Source organism: Semicossyphus pulcher, unplaced genomic scaffold, assembly GCF_022749685.1.
Source record: "Semicossyphus pulcher isolate SPU_LCO1_2020_fin unplaced genomic scaffold, fSemPul1.0.p SCAF_1, whole genome shotgun sequence".
NCBI classification, from domain to species: Eukaryota; Metazoa; Chordata; class Actinopteri; order Labriformes; family Labridae; genus Semicossyphus; species Semicossyphus pulcher.
Genome location: NW_027211603.1, coordinates 4,038,432 through 4,056,963, shown reverse-complemented (window position 1 = coordinate 4,056,963; position 18,532 = coordinate 4,038,432). Strand labels below are relative to the sequence as shown.

General features: G+C 39.8%; 1 protein-coding gene across 2 annotated transcripts; it reads right to left on the bottom strand.

Annotated features, from left to right (window-relative positions):
* Positions 1–1,365: 1,365 nt before the first annotated feature.
* zdhhc13 (zinc finger DHHC-type palmitoyltransferase 13) lies at positions 1,366–13,767 on the bottom strand. 2 transcript variants are annotated; one of them, XM_069657813.1, is made up of 17 exons: positions 13,725–13,767; positions 11,454–11,659; positions 9,609–9,731; positions 9,057–9,134; positions 8,342–8,486; positions 8,181–8,245; positions 7,716–7,878; positions 6,269–6,394; positions 6,044–6,177; positions 5,830–5,930; positions 5,337–5,461; positions 5,177–5,239; positions 5,002–5,095; positions 4,752–4,835; positions 4,500–4,657; positions 3,968–4,065; positions 1,366–1,981 (listed from the first exon to the last, which is right to left on the bottom strand). In XM_069657813.1, the coding sequence occupies exons 1-17, from the start codon at positions 13,746–13,748 to the stop codon at positions 1,843–1,845; spliced, it is 1,926 nt and encodes a 641-aa protein (XP_069513914.1). In that variant the 5' UTR covers positions 13,749–13,767; the 3' UTR covers positions 1,366–1,842. The 2 variants fall into 2 exon arrangements, with proteins under 2 accessions (XP_069513914.1, XP_069513915.1); XM_069657814.1 differs by lacking the exon at positions 1,366–1,981 and adding an exon at positions 3,251–3,299.
* Between the last annotated feature and the right edge of the window lie 4,765 nt (positions 13,768–18,532).

Below are 18,532 nucleotides of genomic sequence, written 5' to 3'. Positions count from 1 at the left end.
GTACACAAGTACCGTTATAACATTTTCTTTCAAATAAAACTAATATTCATACAACATAGACAGACTTGGATGATGCTCTCCCCGAGACAATCCTGACAATAGCCACAACTAGGGCAATTTTTACCTGCTGCACAGAACAAATACATAAAATGAAATCTGTCCAACAGGATCATGTGAAACTAAGTGCATTGTATAACTGTACAGCGATTAAGGCCAACTGAAATAACAGAGAAGTTGTGTACTGTTTTTTCGCAGTGTTGAATAAATGAGACTAATAGGCTATAATACTGCCAGACATCTTTCACCCTTCTTCATGCTCGACGGAAGAGGCGTGGTGCAGGCAGTGCGCGCACACTCGCATCGGGTTAACGTCGTAGCTTTACGTCAGGCTTTTTTAGAGAATCATCGAGCATTTAGGCAGAATGAAAGCGGTTTTATCGGCAGAAAAATGACATATCTGCTGATGCCGATAACGTGCCAATAATATCATGCATCCCTAGTTTTATTTCTATCTATCTTAAATTCTATTTTATTAAATCTGTTAAATTGTTTCCCTTAAGTACATGTACACATGTTTGTGAAGTTTTCTACAGCACCACACAACTTTTGACAGTTTGAGACTTCTTCTTAAGACTCTTTCAGACTACCAAGTGGCAAGTTTCCAGCTCCTTTCATTTCACAGACAGCTCTGGGAAAGCTTTGGCTCGGCTCGGCAGAGGCAGAACAGGAGAAAGAATGAAACTGTCAGTCATGTCCACAATTACTGATTCTCCCATTTTCCACTCTGCCACTTCAGTTGTCAGCCTCCTGCACGAGCAGGTCTCTGCTTCTGCCTTTGTATGACCCTACCGAGACCTTTGAAAGTGTCGCTTACAAGAATTCAATGGTCCTGAAATTGTCTCTCGTATGCTGAATCACACAGCAGACTCTTATTTCACTGGTTCATGATAAATTAAAACCTGAGAGCTGATCTGTGGTAACCTGTAGACACAGAGTTCAGGAGAATGTTTGGGTTGCTTGGCAACAACAGTCCAGTATCAGTTAAGACATCAAAGCAACAGACTCCTTTCACATCAGTCATTTGTCTATTTTCTGTACACGTATTGGTTAGTATTTAGTTAAAGGCAAAGGTTAAAGGTTCTTATTTAATAGTAATAAAGTGTTTACACATTTAGGACCATATTAACACACTTGCTTCATAACACTACAAATAAAGGTGTCAGAAATAAACACGTAGTTTTACGATCTGCAGAGCAACTTGTACGAGCCTCATGGAGTGATATTTACTGATGTTAAATGTTTCTGTTATATTATCCACGCCCCTGGTATGTAATAGCCTGTGAGTCCAAACAGAGCCGATTAAAAGACAGGCACAACATTGCTTTATTGAAGTATTATAGTGGTCATTCATTATTAAACACATGCAACTCTTACAAAAGTCGTAAAACCAACTGTGTACATGTACAAACACTTTTTTTCCCCAGAACAGATGATAAAAAATAGGCTTGATGTGTTCATAAAAAACATCTCGAAACTTCCATTACAATTTAGGCCTTTGAAGGTTTTTTAACCTCACCCAAATTAAAACATTTGTGATTTTCATTTCACGTACATTGGTCAAGTATAAGGCAGCAGCAGTCTGTACAAAGAGCAACTGATTCAAACAATATCTACACATTCCTTTTCGTGTTTTCCCGACTCTTGATATCGTGGTCTCTCTTCTCGAGGAGCCTTCCCTTTAAAAAAATAAATAAATACACTTTGTGCTTTTGGTCCAGAACCAAATTAAAGTCTGACCCTTGACCCTGAGCTAGGGGAGGTGGTGGGGGGGGGGGGGGGGGGTCAGACCATGTCGGTGTGTCCGAACATGTGCTGGTCGCGGCCGGGCGGAAACTGCTGCGTCCAGTCGATGATGGCCGGTTTGAAGAGGCCGCAACAACGCAGCTGGAAGAAGGAGACCAGGTTCCTCACCACGCCCATACTGCAGAAAGATAAGTAAAGACAACTCAGGACTTCAACCCTCGGAAAACTAACAATACACTTTTCTTAGATTCATACTTATCATATTTGCAGTTTTAGATTGTTTCTCAAACTTTTGAGGGGCAAATAAAGTAATTTGAATTGACCTTATTTAAAGTGTAATGTAATTTTAAATATGTACAATTACATATTGTTTATTTGTTACACACATACCTGCTGTTGGTCACTCACGTAAGCTATATAAATCTTAATTTGTTCATTTATTTGTTGTTGTTGTTGTTGTTGTTGTTGTTGTTGTCATAGGTAGGGCAGCACGATTAACTGAATATTAATCACAATTTTGGCTTTTAGATTCTACAAAAATGATTTATGGTGATACTGACGTTTAAAATGCTCCACCCGTTGAAAACTCTGCTGCATATCAAATCAAAATCAAAACAGCCACTCCCCCAGGGGGCGATGGAGAGGTTTTGGCCTCACTTTTGAGGGAGCTGGCATGTCATGTCATGAGCGCCTACCTCGCAGCGGCAGTTTAGAGTGGAAGAGTAAACAACAGAGACGGTCGGGAGGAACAATAGTCAACTGTCTGGAACAGAAGATGAAGACCTGGCCCCCTAAATGGCGTCATCACTTGTTTGGTGATGATGAGCAAGGACAGGGTTAGGGTGTGGGAGTGCATGAAACCTGTGTCTTCACCGCAAAGCAACACAACTAACTTGTTCAACCAGCTGAAAAAAGACAGCACAAAGTGCAGCATGATGAGTGTGTGAAGGCCGAGGGGAATAACGTCACTACTCCCCGTCCTTGTCCAGCGTCAAGTCAGACATCCAGAACAGAGACCCCATCCACCCACCTCCTAAAGACACACTGAAATTACCCATGATGCACCAAATTTAAGTATAAAACCTAATTGTAAGTTTTAGTTTGCTGCTAAATTTGTACATGAGCTGGAATGTAGCACAAATTGTGAAAGTACAATAAATAAAGGTGTCCCTTAAATTAATAAATAATCGTGACCTCAGTATTGATCAAAATAATCGTCATTATCATTTTGGCCATAATCGCGCAGCACCCAGTCATAGGTCATTTTTCTCCCTTCGTTACATGTGTCATGTTTTCTATATGCTTACATGTTAACCACTTACACAATTAACAAATAATAAAAGGAATATGTACAATTTATTGGTCTCAGAATTTGCTAAATTAAAAAGGTGGAGCATTCTTTGCAAGTGATTTTAATTTTGTTAAATCCTTCTAAACATTTCACCCCCCGAAAAATCAGCAGATTGCCTTTTATATTTAACCATCACTGCCTTTCCCTGTGGAGATCAATAAAGTTATTGTTATTATTATTTCTCCACATGAAATAAATTTATTTAAAACCACAGTTACAGCCCAGGTAAAGTAAGATCAAACGTCAACCTTCTCAGACCAGATTCCAAGCAGATAACTTTAACGCCTGAAGGATGTTCTCTCCCTTAAAGTCTAAGGCAGAGCTGCATCATTTTCTTTTTGCAACCAATTTCAAGCGGACACTAAGAAAGGCCGGATACTGTACCACAATATCAGCCAAATGCAAGTACTGATGTAAAGACAAAGTACTGCCGTATTGTTGTTGGGTTTGTGCTGAGATATGTAGTGAATAAGTATACAAAAAAATTCCATATACCACTTCAAAATTACTTTAGACCCTAACAGTGGTTTCATTAATAAGTCAGGGATACTGTGCAATAAAGTCCATGACTAAACGGCAAAAAGCTCCTCTTGTATCATAATCACAACACAGCCATTAACTAAAGACATTAATCGTCTATCATTAAATATTGATTTAAAACTGTACTGCAACTAAATGAAGGAAATGGGATGACAGAGCTGCACTGAGACAGTAAGGAAGCTACATCTGTGTTGCCAGGGGCAATGAAATAGATTAAGGAACAAATATCTAAAAAAACTGCACTAAACGATGACAGAACAAATATGAACTCACTTGTATGGATTTTGTCTCAGGGAGGCAGATTTTCCGTGTGTCGTCTGGCGGACTGTCAGGTTGGTCCGCTCTGCTGTAGTCAGTCCCAGGAAGGCGATCTGCTCAGACACAAAGGAGGAACATCAGTCGCTACAAAGACAGAGGAGACTCTAACTGTGTGTATGAACAACAGCAGATCAGTAGGGGGAAAGTGGGAAAACAGTTAGCGTAGAGCCCTGACTTAAAGGACCAGTGAGTAAGATTAAGGAGTGTCTACTTGCAGATAATAGAATATCTTTGTTTTGTATTTTGTTAGCTTAAAATGAGTCCTTGATCCATGAATAGAGGGAGCGGTTAAAGTCCATAGAGTCTGTCATGTTCCTACAGTAGCCCAGAATGGACAAACCAAACACTGGCTCTAGGTAAGTTTCACAGCCAAAGTAGGTTCTGAATGATCTCCTTATTTTGACTTGTTTTTACGACAGAGGACACTCTCAACAATTCAAAGGATCTTTTAGAATTGGATAAAGTCTGAAAAACATGCTGCAGTCACCTGATAGAGCTGCATGACCAGGACTGAGCTGGACCAGCAGGTGTGATAGAAGGCCAGCAGGAAGACGCTGAGCACCCAGGGAGAGCAGCCGACCAGGGCAGAGACCACCCCCCACACACCCTGCTCCTGGTAGTGCAGCACGCAGTGGATCGACCAGTCTGACAGAACACACACAAGCACAGGCATGTGGATCCAGTGTGAATGTAAACCTTTGTCAGATACTGTCATTACACTGTATGTAAGGTAACTCACATGTGAGACAACCATAGAACATCCAGGCTCCCATCAGGACGAGCGAGAACAGGAAGAGGATGAAGTAGTGATGGTTCCTCGCACCTGAAAGAGAGGACATGTGGTGGCTCAGAGGTCACTTACATCACAACACATTTGAGGATTGTTTAACCACAGTGGAAGCATGAAACTAGAAATATCTCTGACATGCACAAACAGTTCATATTTTCAGGGAGCTGCTATCATTGCCACTGGCTCCAAGCTGTTTTACCGATGCAGCAGTTGGTCCAGGAGGAGTGGTGGTCCTGCTTTGCCACACAGGCGTCACAGGCGAAGCAGTGGTTTGTTCGACTTGGTTTCTTTGCCTGTGAACAAAGCAGTGGTCAACATTGCAGGTTGTGTGCTAAGGGAGGAGTGCTGCAAGAAGGTTTGTGTTTAAGCCTCACCATGCAAGAAGTGCAGAATATTCTGGGGCCCAGGCAGCCGGCTTCAGCCAACATCAACACATTCTGACAACACAAGAAAACAGACATCAGCTCATTTGTGCACAAAACATTTACATGTGAGATATTATTTATTTTGCTTCGCTTTAATTGGCCCTCTTACCATTTTCTTCTCCTCTTCGGTTGCCTTGACAATGCCCGGGTCGGTCCTGCAGGTGCGGAGGTAGTAGTAGAGCAGAGCGGTGGCATTCAGAGTAAACAAGACCTGCACTGTGGCGCTGGGTCCATGTGGGGTCAAAGGTTAAGAAATAAATCATTCATCAGCTCGAACAAGGGGCAGCTTCCACGTTTAATAGCTATAAGCTTAAACCATTTTAAATCCAGCAGTGTGTCCTCCGTGGTCACGTCTCTTTGTTTCCTGTCTCTGAAATGTATGATAAAATCTGGGTGAAGTGTTTCCTGTGACATTACCCAGAATGCCTCTGAAACAAATCCCAACAGTGAGGCATAATCCTGCTTTTTCAATCAGAACTGGGCATAAAAGTCTGTCATAAGTCTGTCTATTAGAGAAACTTCAACCCTATACAGAACAAACCCTGCAGGGGTTAGCTTTCTTGTTGCTGATGGAGGGTTTTTCTCATTTAAAGAAAGGATATCTGGAAGGAACCAGAGGCACCAGGTGACAATCATCCAGAAGACTGAAGCCATGAGAGATGAAGCTGGTAGGAGAGACTGAAAGTCCAAGCTGGGGAAGTTCCTGTTTACACACAAATGTGCAGATAGTACATTAGCATCAGGGTGACATGCGTGTTATTTATTACTCTTTCTGCTTTGACATTTAACTCAGAATAGTAGGAAATGTGTCTTCACCTTAAGGCCAGATTGATCACACCTATCACACAGGCCAGCAGGATCCCTTTGAGCAGCCAGGACTCTGAGTTCATATCAATGATGGCGCCCACACTCCCAAAGAAGGCGGTGAGGAGCAAAACCTGCAGAAAAACCTGAGAAACACAAACAGGAAGTTGTTTAGGGCGACTTTTTGTTTATGTCTGTAATCTGGTGGTATGTGCGTGGTCTTTAGTATATGTGTACCCTGTATCTGTTGAGGATCCGTAGGCAGCGTGAGTTGGAGCGGATCCTCTCCTGTTTGACGTGGTTGAGCATGTGGATGAGCAGCGGGCTGTGCACCTGGTGGGCCAAGTCGAGGGGAGTGTGGCCCTGAAGAAGAAGCATTAAAAATACCACAAAGCCGCGCGTCATTGTTGATTACAATCAAAATGTAGGGTAATAAAAAATGTATCGATGTAATCGTTCTCCCTCACTGAAAAATCCAGATTTCAAAGATATGTTAGGGTTAGTTTATTTCTCAATTATAAAAGCTGAACACAAATGTCTTCACTGGAGAGTCCATTTTCAGTGTGTGCGCTGAAGGTTTCCACAGCACACTCATTTGAATTGCTTATTAAACCACGATCGACTGGCTTCCAACTCGGTGTCAAAGGTGTTTAACGTCTAAGCAAAGTGTGAAAACAGACTTGTAGTGTCAAAGTCTGCACACACATCCTTCTGCACACGAACATAAGAGCAATCGCAATAAACTGTGGAGGAGGACTTCCTGTCTTCTGTCTGTATGATATAAAGTCATCGAAGCCAGTATTTCAAATCTTGTGTCTTCAACATTAACAAAGGGCAAACACAGTTGATGCCAGATGGTCGCACAAATCGAGCAACATTTACTCTCAGCGCGCTAAACGGCCAGAATTTCTTTGGTCATTTCGCGCTGACAGGAATATTTTACAGACTATAACTTGCTGACTCATGGCGTTTGTTACTCACAGTGTGACAGCACACAGAATCCTACACTTTAAACACCCCCTCCAGTGAACATCAAGTGTTTCACCTTGTAAACATCTCCATGTGGTGTTCTTCACGTGCTACAAGACATATCAGGGACAACATCAGCAGTCATCTCCATGGCTGGGCCTGTCTGCTTTTACACTGCAGTGTACCAAGGACAGGCTGAACAACACGTTTTCAGATTGGCAGGTTTGAGACATCACAAACCTAAGGAGCCAATCCTGTTAATGGACGGGGTGACGCTATGCATTATGTGTAACCTATGGCAACCACTTCGGCGATGCGCGAGTCAGCTGTAACCTTCAGCGTAATTTTTGCAAACTCACTACTGACTACTAACGTTAACGTTGCTACTACTAATGACTACATTTCAAGCTAGCTAAGTTTTAACTAGTTGCTGCTAAATGATGGCAGAGACGTGTTTTGTTTTCGGCTGTAATTTTAGGAAAGGAGAAACGTAGCACATAGTGGGCGGGGCCTATGCAGATTCAGGAATCTGAGGAATGAGGGAGAAGGAGGAGATGCCTTGGGAGGATTTTTACAGGGTAATTAAACATATTTTGCAGAGAAAAAAACATATCAGACACAATTTATTATTTCAAGCAGAGCATTTTAAATGTCTGAAAACATGACTGGAGCTGCTCTTTAAAAGAGAGGCAATTTAGAGTTTTGTGAAGCTCACATTTATGTTTTCCGCGTCGACGCTGGCCCCGGCCTCCAGCAGGATGTGAGCAGCGTCTACGTTTCCTGCCAGCACCGCGCAGTGCAGCGGTGTGTTCCTGTTCACTTTGTCCACAGCGCTCACTGAGGCGTTATTTTTGATTAGGAAGTTTGTGGGTTCAGGCCTGAGACAGAAGAACAGTGTTTAAACAGATTTCTCTGACCTCAAACTGGATTAAAAACCATGATGCTCTGGAGAATTCAATGGTTGCTTTTTTTATTAACATCTTCTTATATTTATACTTCTTATATTTGCTTTAAATAAAACACATAAAAACATTAAAAAAAGCTTTTTTTACACGTCATGCACATGTTTCCTAATTTCAATTGTTTTTTCTCAGTAAATTGAGTGAAAACATTTAATGTTCAACACGAACACAAAGCCAGTGCTGTTTAAAGCTTATCTGTAAAGGCTAAGGGAGCTTACCCAATAATCTTCTGGGCGGCTAACATCAGTGGTGTCTGTCCGTTGCAGTCAGGCCCATCAACTTCCTGCAAACAAAGAGGCAAATAGGAGGATTACCTCTAGATATGCAAGGAGTGTTACAGAGAGAGAGGCTTAAATACAGAGTGTGTGCCGAGTCTGACCTGTCCCTTTGCCATGAGATAAGCTGCTATAGCCATGTGTTGGAAGAGGATGGAGAGGTGCAGAGCCCGGTAACCTTCTCCGTCTGCGATGGAGGGATCGGCTCCGTATCTCATCAGCTGGATCACCATGGGGAGGTGGCCCTGCCTCGTCATTGACAGAAGCCAAAAAACAGCTTTATGGAGGAAGCACGTTTCAACCCACAGAGAGCACAGGCAAAATGCATAGTTTCTGTTGTGTATTACAGTTATTTTAACTACACAGTAGCAAAGAACATAACCTGCCCCAGTAAACATTTGACTAGTGGTTTCTGATTAAAACATGCAAACATAAGCAAAGCAGCGCAGTGGTGCTTACACCTACAAAGCCACCATCAGGTTTGTGTGTCAGAATCAGACCCGAGTTACAGCCTAGTTCAAGTTTTCAGACTTCCTTTAGAGATGTGCTTCATGAATCTGAGGGTTAAAGCAAAGTTGGATTTCTGTCCAGATCGCCTGAAACACTCGGGTCAATATATCTGTGTGGTGTTTACAAAGTGGTGGATAATTCTTTGTCTATAATTAAGCTTGTAACCAAACAGTCACAAAATACCAACTCACTGTTGACACATGTTTTAATAGCAGAACAAACTACAGAAATTAAAGGGTACATTTTGGGTTCAACATTTCTTTTAACTTATAAATAATCAAACAACTTCCTTAGTGGTCGTTCAGTCACCTTATAGCCCAGTGAAGAGGAGTAGAGTTCAGGTCTCCTCCAAGCTGGTCCACTATCGCCCCTTTAGAAATATAATACCTGTCAGAGAAGAGCAGGGGAGAAGCAGAGAGCAGAAATCAGTGCCAACAATTCATCCTGTGTTGAAGTTTGTTGTGTTTCAATTCAGTTGTCTTTGCGTCTTCTTGGAGGCTTTCTTTGAATGTGTTTATGGTTGCTAAAAGTGCAGTGTTTCTCATATGTTAATATGATGTCTCCAGATATGACTGAAGCCTTGTTGGTCTCCATGATGAGGAGCTACATGAGTCACGTCCAAAATAATATCAGTGTTTCTTTTTTTATTTTAATTTGTCCTCAATATTTTGAAGTCCAGAAAGAATGAATAAATCGTCAGTTCACCCCCTAATTACTGACATATTTACTGACACAGGACTTCTAGGCAGATATGTGTACTAAGTTGAGCAACCAGCATTGGAATGTTTACATGTTTACATGACAGATTCCTCTCTTGTGACTCAGTAGGAATGAGGTAGAGATGATGTTTGCAGGTCTTACTTGACCAGCTCTGAGCGGTTGTTGATGGCCGCCCAGTGCAGCAGAGTGACGTTCTCCTTGTCCGCCTGCCTGACGTCATAGCCGGCTTCCACCAGCTCCTTACAGCGCTCCAGGATACCGAACCTGAGAGGATCACACAGAGAAAACACTAAACAAATACTCCAATGATAATAACAGTAGATGGGCTATTGCTTTACATAGTGCTCATAGTGGTGCTAAAGCAAGGATGAAGGATTAACGGGGCATGAAAGAAAAAAAAGAATAAGTTAACTTGATCATAGTTTCAGAGTGTCCACTGCAGTGATAGTCAAACAGGAGCGGCTCTTAAAGTCTTTTTTCCCTCCGTCTTACAAGAAGAGTGACCTTTGCTCGGCTGCACCTCCGCTCAACGATCAGGTAGTTAAAGCAACAAGCACTGCTGTAAGCTAAAAGTCCTGCTGTGAAATAAACTCAGCTAAAGGGGAATGAGCCGCTTCTGCAGCCTTTACTTTATTTGAACAGATACCTTTATTTCCTCACAGGACAAAAACAAATGAATCATTTCTGACTGCTAATAAAACACAGAGCTCTGACAGTCTCTGTGCTTTCCTTGAGGTTTGTTGTGAAACTCCTGTGCAAATAAATTGATTGAAAACGTGTTTGTGTGACATTTGCTGTGAAGTTGTGTAGTTTATGCCGCGCTCCGAAGATTTAACATATCTGTGTGCTCCTTAGAAAAGGATTGGGTTACGCTGTTGACTTTTTAGGCCTAAGGAAAACATCTATGCAACACTCGTAGAGGGGTATTTTCTCAGAGAGAAAACATTAAAGAAAACAGAAACTAACAGCTGAGAATCTGAAGCTGGGTTTGACTCAGAGGTTACAAGTTGGTCTAAAGCTTTGTGTGAACATATTTTGAATCACACAACACAAATGATAAAGGTGAGTGATATAGAATCCTGCGTGGTAGGTGTACTTACAGTTATGAGCCATTTAAAGAAGGGGTTTAGTATTTACATCTAAACGATATCTTGTTATGTTTCCAGTAATATTACAAAAACCAAATGGTTCTATATGTTTATGTCTATGTCAGCTAAATTGATAACTGAATCATTTAGCTGACTGAATAACCAATAACTAACTGACTGATATTACGTGATGAAGGTTTTCAAGGTGGATATGAAACCTGAGATAAACAGGAAATATCTGAATGGTTTAGCAACTGTCAAAACCTTAGTCAGGTTGCACAATATCTGATCATACACTCAGATAAGAGAGAAGGGTATTTCTTCATCTATCATCTTACACATTAATTAAATTATTTTCTGTTTATTAAAACTTTTTGTAGTTTGGGACATCATATCAGCAATCATCTCTAACAAGAAGTTCTATGGGGGAATAAATAAGCCAGCAGAAAGGTTGAAAACACGCTGAAAGTTTAGCCAAAGTTACTGGAAAATAAATAATATGGCCAACAAAGAAATATTATCCAAGACGTCTGGAGTAAAAATCCATCACAGTTTTTACAGTCCGACAGACTCAACTTGACCTATTCTGTATAATTAGGGATTATACTTACATAAATGTTCACTCTAACGTCCAAACAAAGGGATTCGCCTAATCTGGCTAAACTGTTGGCCTGTTTACAGTCTGTATGATTGTCTGACAGCTTGGTTGTTCTCTTGAACTTCTTTACAGCAGTTTAAGTTCCCAACTGTCATATACATGAAACCCAAGTTGTGCTTGACAGGAAACATAATGACTTCCTGCTTATTTACCTTCCTCAGCGACTGTGGCATCACATGAAATGGATCTACATGTTAAAAGTTGGACTAGCTGACAAAGAACAAATGTTCCACCACTCACTGCGATGCTTTCACGATGTCCCAGGTGCTGCTGTCGTCCATGTGCGAGCGTTTCTTCGGCTGCTGGCTGAGGTTCATCCCCTGCTCTGAGTTGTTGCCGAACTGTCCGTGAAAACCTGACATGAAGGGGTGAGCCGCCCTCGGCCCGTGGCTGTGAGAGTGGCCTCCATGTCCGTGTTGACAGCCGTTATGCATGTGGCTGTGACCCTGCAACACATACACAAGAAAAACACACACAATTTATCCTACAGGAAAGGCTTTATTCAGGAGAGCAGCGGTTTTACCGATTTACGTCAGTCAGACAATCCTGACTCCTGGGGATTTACAGGGATGAAAGCAGATTTTATGATTGTCGGAGAGTGATGAATTTCCTTTGAGGAACAAATTTTAATTTAAGGAGGCATGACATTGCAGACACCTAAGGGCTTAAGACGGTGAGCTCGGAATCGCCACATCAATGCATCCAGCACGGCCCAAAACCTCTGTGGCATGTCATCCCCCTTCTTTCCTTGCAGCTCTCCACCGTCTCTCCTCAATGACTTAAATCTCCCCACAATACTAAGAAACTTTACATAAGATGGACAGCTATTTGAGACCTTAAACTATTAAGCTGTGTCATTATCTATTTTACATTCCTACCATTTGTTTAATCACTTGAAACTACTACTGATGCTTCCGAGATTGTTGAGTCAGTTAGTAGTTTAGTCTCGTGTTTTGTTTTTGCTCTTGCAGCCGGTACACCATCATCAAACTGTTCTGCAGCAAAACAACTGCAGTGTGCAAGTGTCAAGTGTCCATCTATAATAATTTCCTCACTCACTGCAGATGTCCAACTGATATTAGGTGGGAGAATTAGGCTATTTTTTCTTTTTAGTATGGTTTCACTGTAAAATAGGTTATAATGAACAGATTTTAACTGGAGCAACAGCTACAAAACATTTGGATTTTTGTCATTTGGTAATAAAGGAAATATAAGACATAAAAAAACATACTGTGAGGTGACTTGTCCGAGGCATTTATACACCCAACTCTGGGTGGTTAATACCAATATTGGATTTTAAATGTGATAAGTTACCTTGCTTTTACAAATAGTGAATTTCCAAGATTGCACAAGAACTATTTGTATGATAACATATTAACAAGGTGTTTCTCAAAAAGTGTAAAGACAATTTGCTGTAGCGTGACTTTTATCTTTATGTTGATGTTAGTGCAGCAAAAATAACTATTTTTGATGATAAATTTAGCTTTTCATAGCTTTTTTTGTGCCAAATATCATGTCCATTTTATTTTCTAAAACTGTCGAATTAAATAGTGCTGAAATTTGTATGGCCTTTGTGATAATGTGCTGGAGTTTTTCTTACATATTTTGGACTTAATGTGTATATATTAGAAACAATTTTGACAGATTATTCAATAATAATATATAATAATAGGTATTCACTGGTTGCAGTCCTAAGAATGTTAGCTGAATAAACTGTGATAGATAATTATCTCTCTTTCATCCTCTATTTAAATTTCATATTATTTTGAGGATGTGAAAAGAAAGCTGTCAGGGATGTGAATTAATGGGTTAATTTTGTATTCTGTGATGATCTCCTGTTCTATATCCTCCGCATCAATCTGCTGGATGCTATCGTCGTCAGTCTGGATGAAATAATCTCAACATGACAGGCTGCTGCTAAAACCCTGACAGATGGCTAACTTAAAAACATATGGCTAAAGCTAACCGCTGTCTGATCGCAATGAATATCAACACATGGATTAAGATGAACACATGCAGCTAACGACATGCTATCAGATAACAGCGGCAGAGCCTTGAAAGAGGATTGTACTTTCTTTTCAATAGAGGAAGCTGTAAAAGGGGGGCACAAATGGTTAAACACGCGTGGGCTGTCAATCAGACATATCAATCAGACTTCCTGTACTGTGGATAACGCCTTTACACGAAGAAAATTAGCTAAATCTAAACGTTAGGTTGAGGAGAGATTAGCTAGCTAGCTCTGTTTAAAAACAGGTAACTAGCAATATGCTAACAACGCCGACTGAAGATAACAGACTGACTGACAGTTGATCCGTCTGTGTCGATCAGTGAGGACAGGTTATTCCGCCAACAGCAATTCACCTACAAGCTACAATTAAACAGCAAAGCTAGCTAGTTCATGCTAACAGCCTGCCAAGATAAACGGACACAACACGCAAGCTTCGTCTCTACTTGATGAAACAGTAACAACAAAACACAGGCAACAGAAGGAATCCACATAAAAACACTTACACTGTCGTCCTCACTCCAGTCCATCTTGTTGTGAAGGAACGAAGAGAAAGTTCCTCCAGCAGCTGCACGGGCCAGAGGCAACGTATAACTTCCGCTATTTGTTTTTCAAAGTAAAAGTCACGAGGACATGGTAGAAGTACGAGAACATTTGATGATTAAACGGTGAATAAAGATTATTTAGAGGACATTTTTAATTCAGACACTATATTTCAGTTAACTATTTTCTCTATTGTAAATACCAAAGACCACCAATACAGCAGTACCAAAATATACAAGCAAAACAAAATAGCAACACTGTTACAAAACAATTATATCTACACTTAATGCCATTCTTTTCTCAAAAATAGTAGCCTATTAATGTTTGAATTTATTGAGTTACCTCTATGATATGAAGGCCTTTGAAACAGCCAGTGTATGCTTCACATCTTATGCAGGCATGGTAGTATTAATCTGCAAGGTGGTCAAGGGGTTCCTTGCACTCAGTTCAATATGCTGCAATACTATCTGGCCTCAGTTTTGTTTTATTTGTGGTCATATAATTTACATCGAAGTAGGAAGATGTAACGACGTTGAATGCAGGCTTGCAAAATGTGTATATAATCGTACAAAATATACAAAATAGCTTTATAAAACGCTTCCTATGAGATTTTGGTACGTTTAGCCTCAAACACAAAAAACAGAAATAATGATTTGAACGTCAGATTAAAAAAAAAACAAAAAAACGTGATGGTATGTTGTAGATGTCCACATACTGGTGCAATGTTTGATGTACTTCATAAAAGTTACTTACTGTTGCTTTTTAATATTACAAACAGGTAAGATTTTATTTTGAAGGTAAACCCGTTTAACCGGAAGTCTTCTTTCTGGTCAATTTTCTTTCCTTGATGCATTTTTTTTACTCTCTCTCTTCCGAGAAACCTCTTCCTGACAATGCAACAGTGATTTTCATTGGACTGTTGTTTCACTTCCTCCTACAGGCCTTTCTTACTGCTGCATTATTCAGCAGTGAAAATAAATGTTTAAAGCTTCAGCGTTCAAATAGAAATGCTGAGAAAAGCAACACGTTCAAAAAAACAACTTAAAAACTTGTCTGTAAATTAAGTTTTTTGTTTGTTTGTTTTTTGTCAGTGAGTGTTTTTATTAAACGAAACAAACTCAGCATGCAGCTGTTAAAAGGAAATTCATTTCTGATAATATGTAATAAAATCTTTAATTTTACGTATATTCAAAATAGGAATTAGAATACACTACATATTTTACCAAGCTGGATTTGGGTAGATAAAATAACAAAGTAAATTGAAACACCTGACGTCAAATTCGGCAATTAGAAATAAAAATCTGAGGACTGACAAAAATGTTGAGTAACAGGTTATAACAACCGAAACAACCACTCAAGACAAGTCTGTCAGTGTTATATCATTATGGACTTATTTTTGGATAGATTAACATGTAAATATTACTTTAATGCTTTATAATTGGTTAAATCTGGTTAAATCTATAGGTTCAGGTATGTAGGTTCATGTTTTCTGTTCGTGTTTTGTATGTTAAATCTTAATCTTAATACCAGTAACTTAAAGCTTTATTAAAGCTTTATCTTAGGTGAACGTACTCAGCTGTATTTTTCTAAATAACTCGACTCATTTGAATCGAAGAAACTCGGCCGGATCCGGTCTTGCACTTCCGGGTGAGTAACGCTAGATGGCGCAATTGTTCAATCCATCATCTGAGGGACAGCTGTCTGCCAGGATGCGGTTAAGTTCAGTTGTTATGCTGCCAGTGCGTAATTTAGTTAATTTCTGTACACACATGATGACGAACGGGTTAATTAAGCTGCAATGAATACATAACGTCTTCAGACTGGATTGAGATACAGAGTTCTTCATAGTGAACATTTAAGCGGTTTAAACTGTTGTCATATGTACAGTATGACTTATAAAGTTGTTTAAAGCAGGGCAGGTTAATTTATAGAGCACATTATGGCAACAAGCCAATTCAAAGTGCTTTACACAAGACTAGAAAGCATCATAACAAAGGACAAAGAAACGCATTATTAAACAAGACATTAAGAATCAAAGTGAAGATAAAATATAAACAGCTGAAACAGAAGATAAAATATATTTAAGACAGTTATAAAATATAAGAATAAAAGTTACAGTGCAGTGATAAATAATTGAAATGTAATTCAATGATTTAATAAAAGGCAGCTGTAAACAGGTGAGTCTCCAGCCTTGATTTGAAAGAAGTGAGTGTTTCAGCAGACCTGCATGTTTCTGGGAGTTTGTCTCAGATATACGGAGCATAAAAACGGAACGCTGCTTCTCCATGTTTGTTTCTGACTCTGGGGACAGAAAGCAGGCCTGTCCCGGACGACCTGAGTGGTCTGGATGGTCTGATGATGTAATTTGGCCCATTCAGTGCTTAATAAACCAACAGTAGTATTCTGAAATTTTCTCTCTGACAGACAAAGAACCAGTTAAACTCCAGTTACACCTCACTTTATGAATGAATAGAATTAGCCTTTTTAGTGACATGCAAAAACACTGGTACGAGATAGCTGCAAACATCCAGATAAAACAAACCCATGTTTCAGTGTGTGTGCTGCCCTCTTTGCCAATGTCTAAACCTTTCAAGGAGAATAAATCCCACTGCGAGTTTGATGAACGCCACATTATAAGGATTCATAAAATCATTATGCAACCTTTCATGTACTGCACCTTCTTATTTCACCATCTATTTAAATAACATGAGCTGCTCTGGTGGATGCTCCTGCCTCTCAGAGTTTATTATTTAATGCGTTCTTCTTTTTACGGGAACACACTGATGCCTTTCAAACAACAGTTTGATCGCCGGGCCAGTGAGGTTTTCCACTGGAGCAGTAAGGGGTTAAACTTTGCACATTTACAGATCAAATCCAACATTTCAAAGACCTTTTGTAAAAGATGGACAATTGATAACCCTGAGGTTTTCAAGCATTATATTGTGAGGGAGTCGAAGGATCACGTGCACAAAAAAGTATGAAATTAAACATTTATTTTCAGGAGGTTTTTCTTGTAAGATCTGACGTCCATGAAATGTTTTTTTCACTTTGTTTTGTGGTTGATTACTAAATAATTCGACTTTTTTACATGTTTTTTCCACCATTTAAAGTCTTCTGAGAATCTGCCCAAGATACAAGGTGCACTACGTTTTTATGACAGTACACACGGATGCTAAAAAATAAATAGCTCATCTGTCATGTGCTAGTTTTTCTTGTCGGATTTTGACACATTTTTCTCTTCTCTCTTCCTTTGTGATAATTCATACCGTCTTCTTCCTACTTTCAGCATTTTAAGGTAAAAAAGAGACTCTATATCAATCAAATGTTCAACTTAAATACATTAGATGCATGCAGTGTAGGTGCTGGAGACCGGCTTGAGTGTCGGTGCCAAGCAGAAGTAATAGAGCTGTCAGGAGGAAGTCATAACAGCAAAGAGGACTAAGGGGTCGAGATCACTATTGTTTGCATGAGACGCGAGGGTAAAAGCTAAATGAAAAAGGAGTTTAAGTGTTTTAATGAAAGGAAAAGAAGGATTGTACAGATTCATCCACACATGCTGCCTTTATCTTCAGTGTGAGCTGATTTTCAGTAACGGGCAGACGGCGGGGTCACTGCAGACGGAGTGATTAAGGAAGCAGGGCCGTCCAATGAAAACATGTCGAGGATGTGTGTTTCACAGCTGATAGAGCCGCAGAGTGAAGCTGTGTGAGCGGACGTTGCTCCCATTAAAAGCCTCTGTGGAATTCAATAATACTGATGTTGAGAGAGAACCAATAATACAAAGTGTTTTTACTGTTTTAGGCTGGTTGTGAAATATATTGAAGCCCATTCAGATCAGTAAAAACTCTTCTGACATTTAGGAGACGGATTTATGATATACATGAGTGAGGAGTACGATGTTGTATTTTCACAGACTTTCTGCAGTTGTAAAAAAAGACATGTATGTTTATTCTTCCTTGATTGTATTTAAACATCATAAAGCTTCACCAAAGTCCAATTTTGTCTTCAGGTGGAACTCCAATGTTTACTATTTATCCCGCACGTCATTTAAAGCTGCTCTATTTCACAAGTTTCAGAAGTTTTACAAGCATTGGATGTTCACAACAAAGTCAGGTGACCTTTATTGTACGGCCTTCTATGTCAGGGTAACAAAAGTTTGGTTTAAATAAGTAAATAAATCAGTTCACGTGCAAGAATAAATAAGCATTGACTTAAGGGCGAACTTTGACCTGCAAGATCAGCATTGTTAGATTCATCTCCTCCATGCGTGGTGCAATATTTGGACGTATCTGAGCTCAACAACAAATAATAAAAAGGGAAATATAATGCAGGAAATCACAAAAAATTACACACAGATTATTCAAGCAAACATATTAACATGGATTAATACGAGGGTGAACTACAATTAAAAAAATCAGGGCAGCCTGCAGGAGTCTGAAAAATCCAGGTGAAAGAAAATGTTCTAAAAGTTGTTACAGGAAACGAGACGAGTCACGTTCCTCATTTAGATCACCTGAAAAACAGGAGCTTTCTAGATTTCTTTCTAGATAATAAGCTGAAAACACAACACCTGACAAAGCTAGTTTTACAAACACGTCGCAGACGATTGCTCAAAGCAAACACACAAAAACATCAGCATCCCTCACTAGTGGGGTTTGTTGAAGTAACAGTTTGATATGATGTCAACCTTAAAGGGTTTGAGGTTTAAAGTAGGGATGAGGACGAATAATCGAGTGCTCGTTGTTGACGTCATTATTCAAATAACGTTACA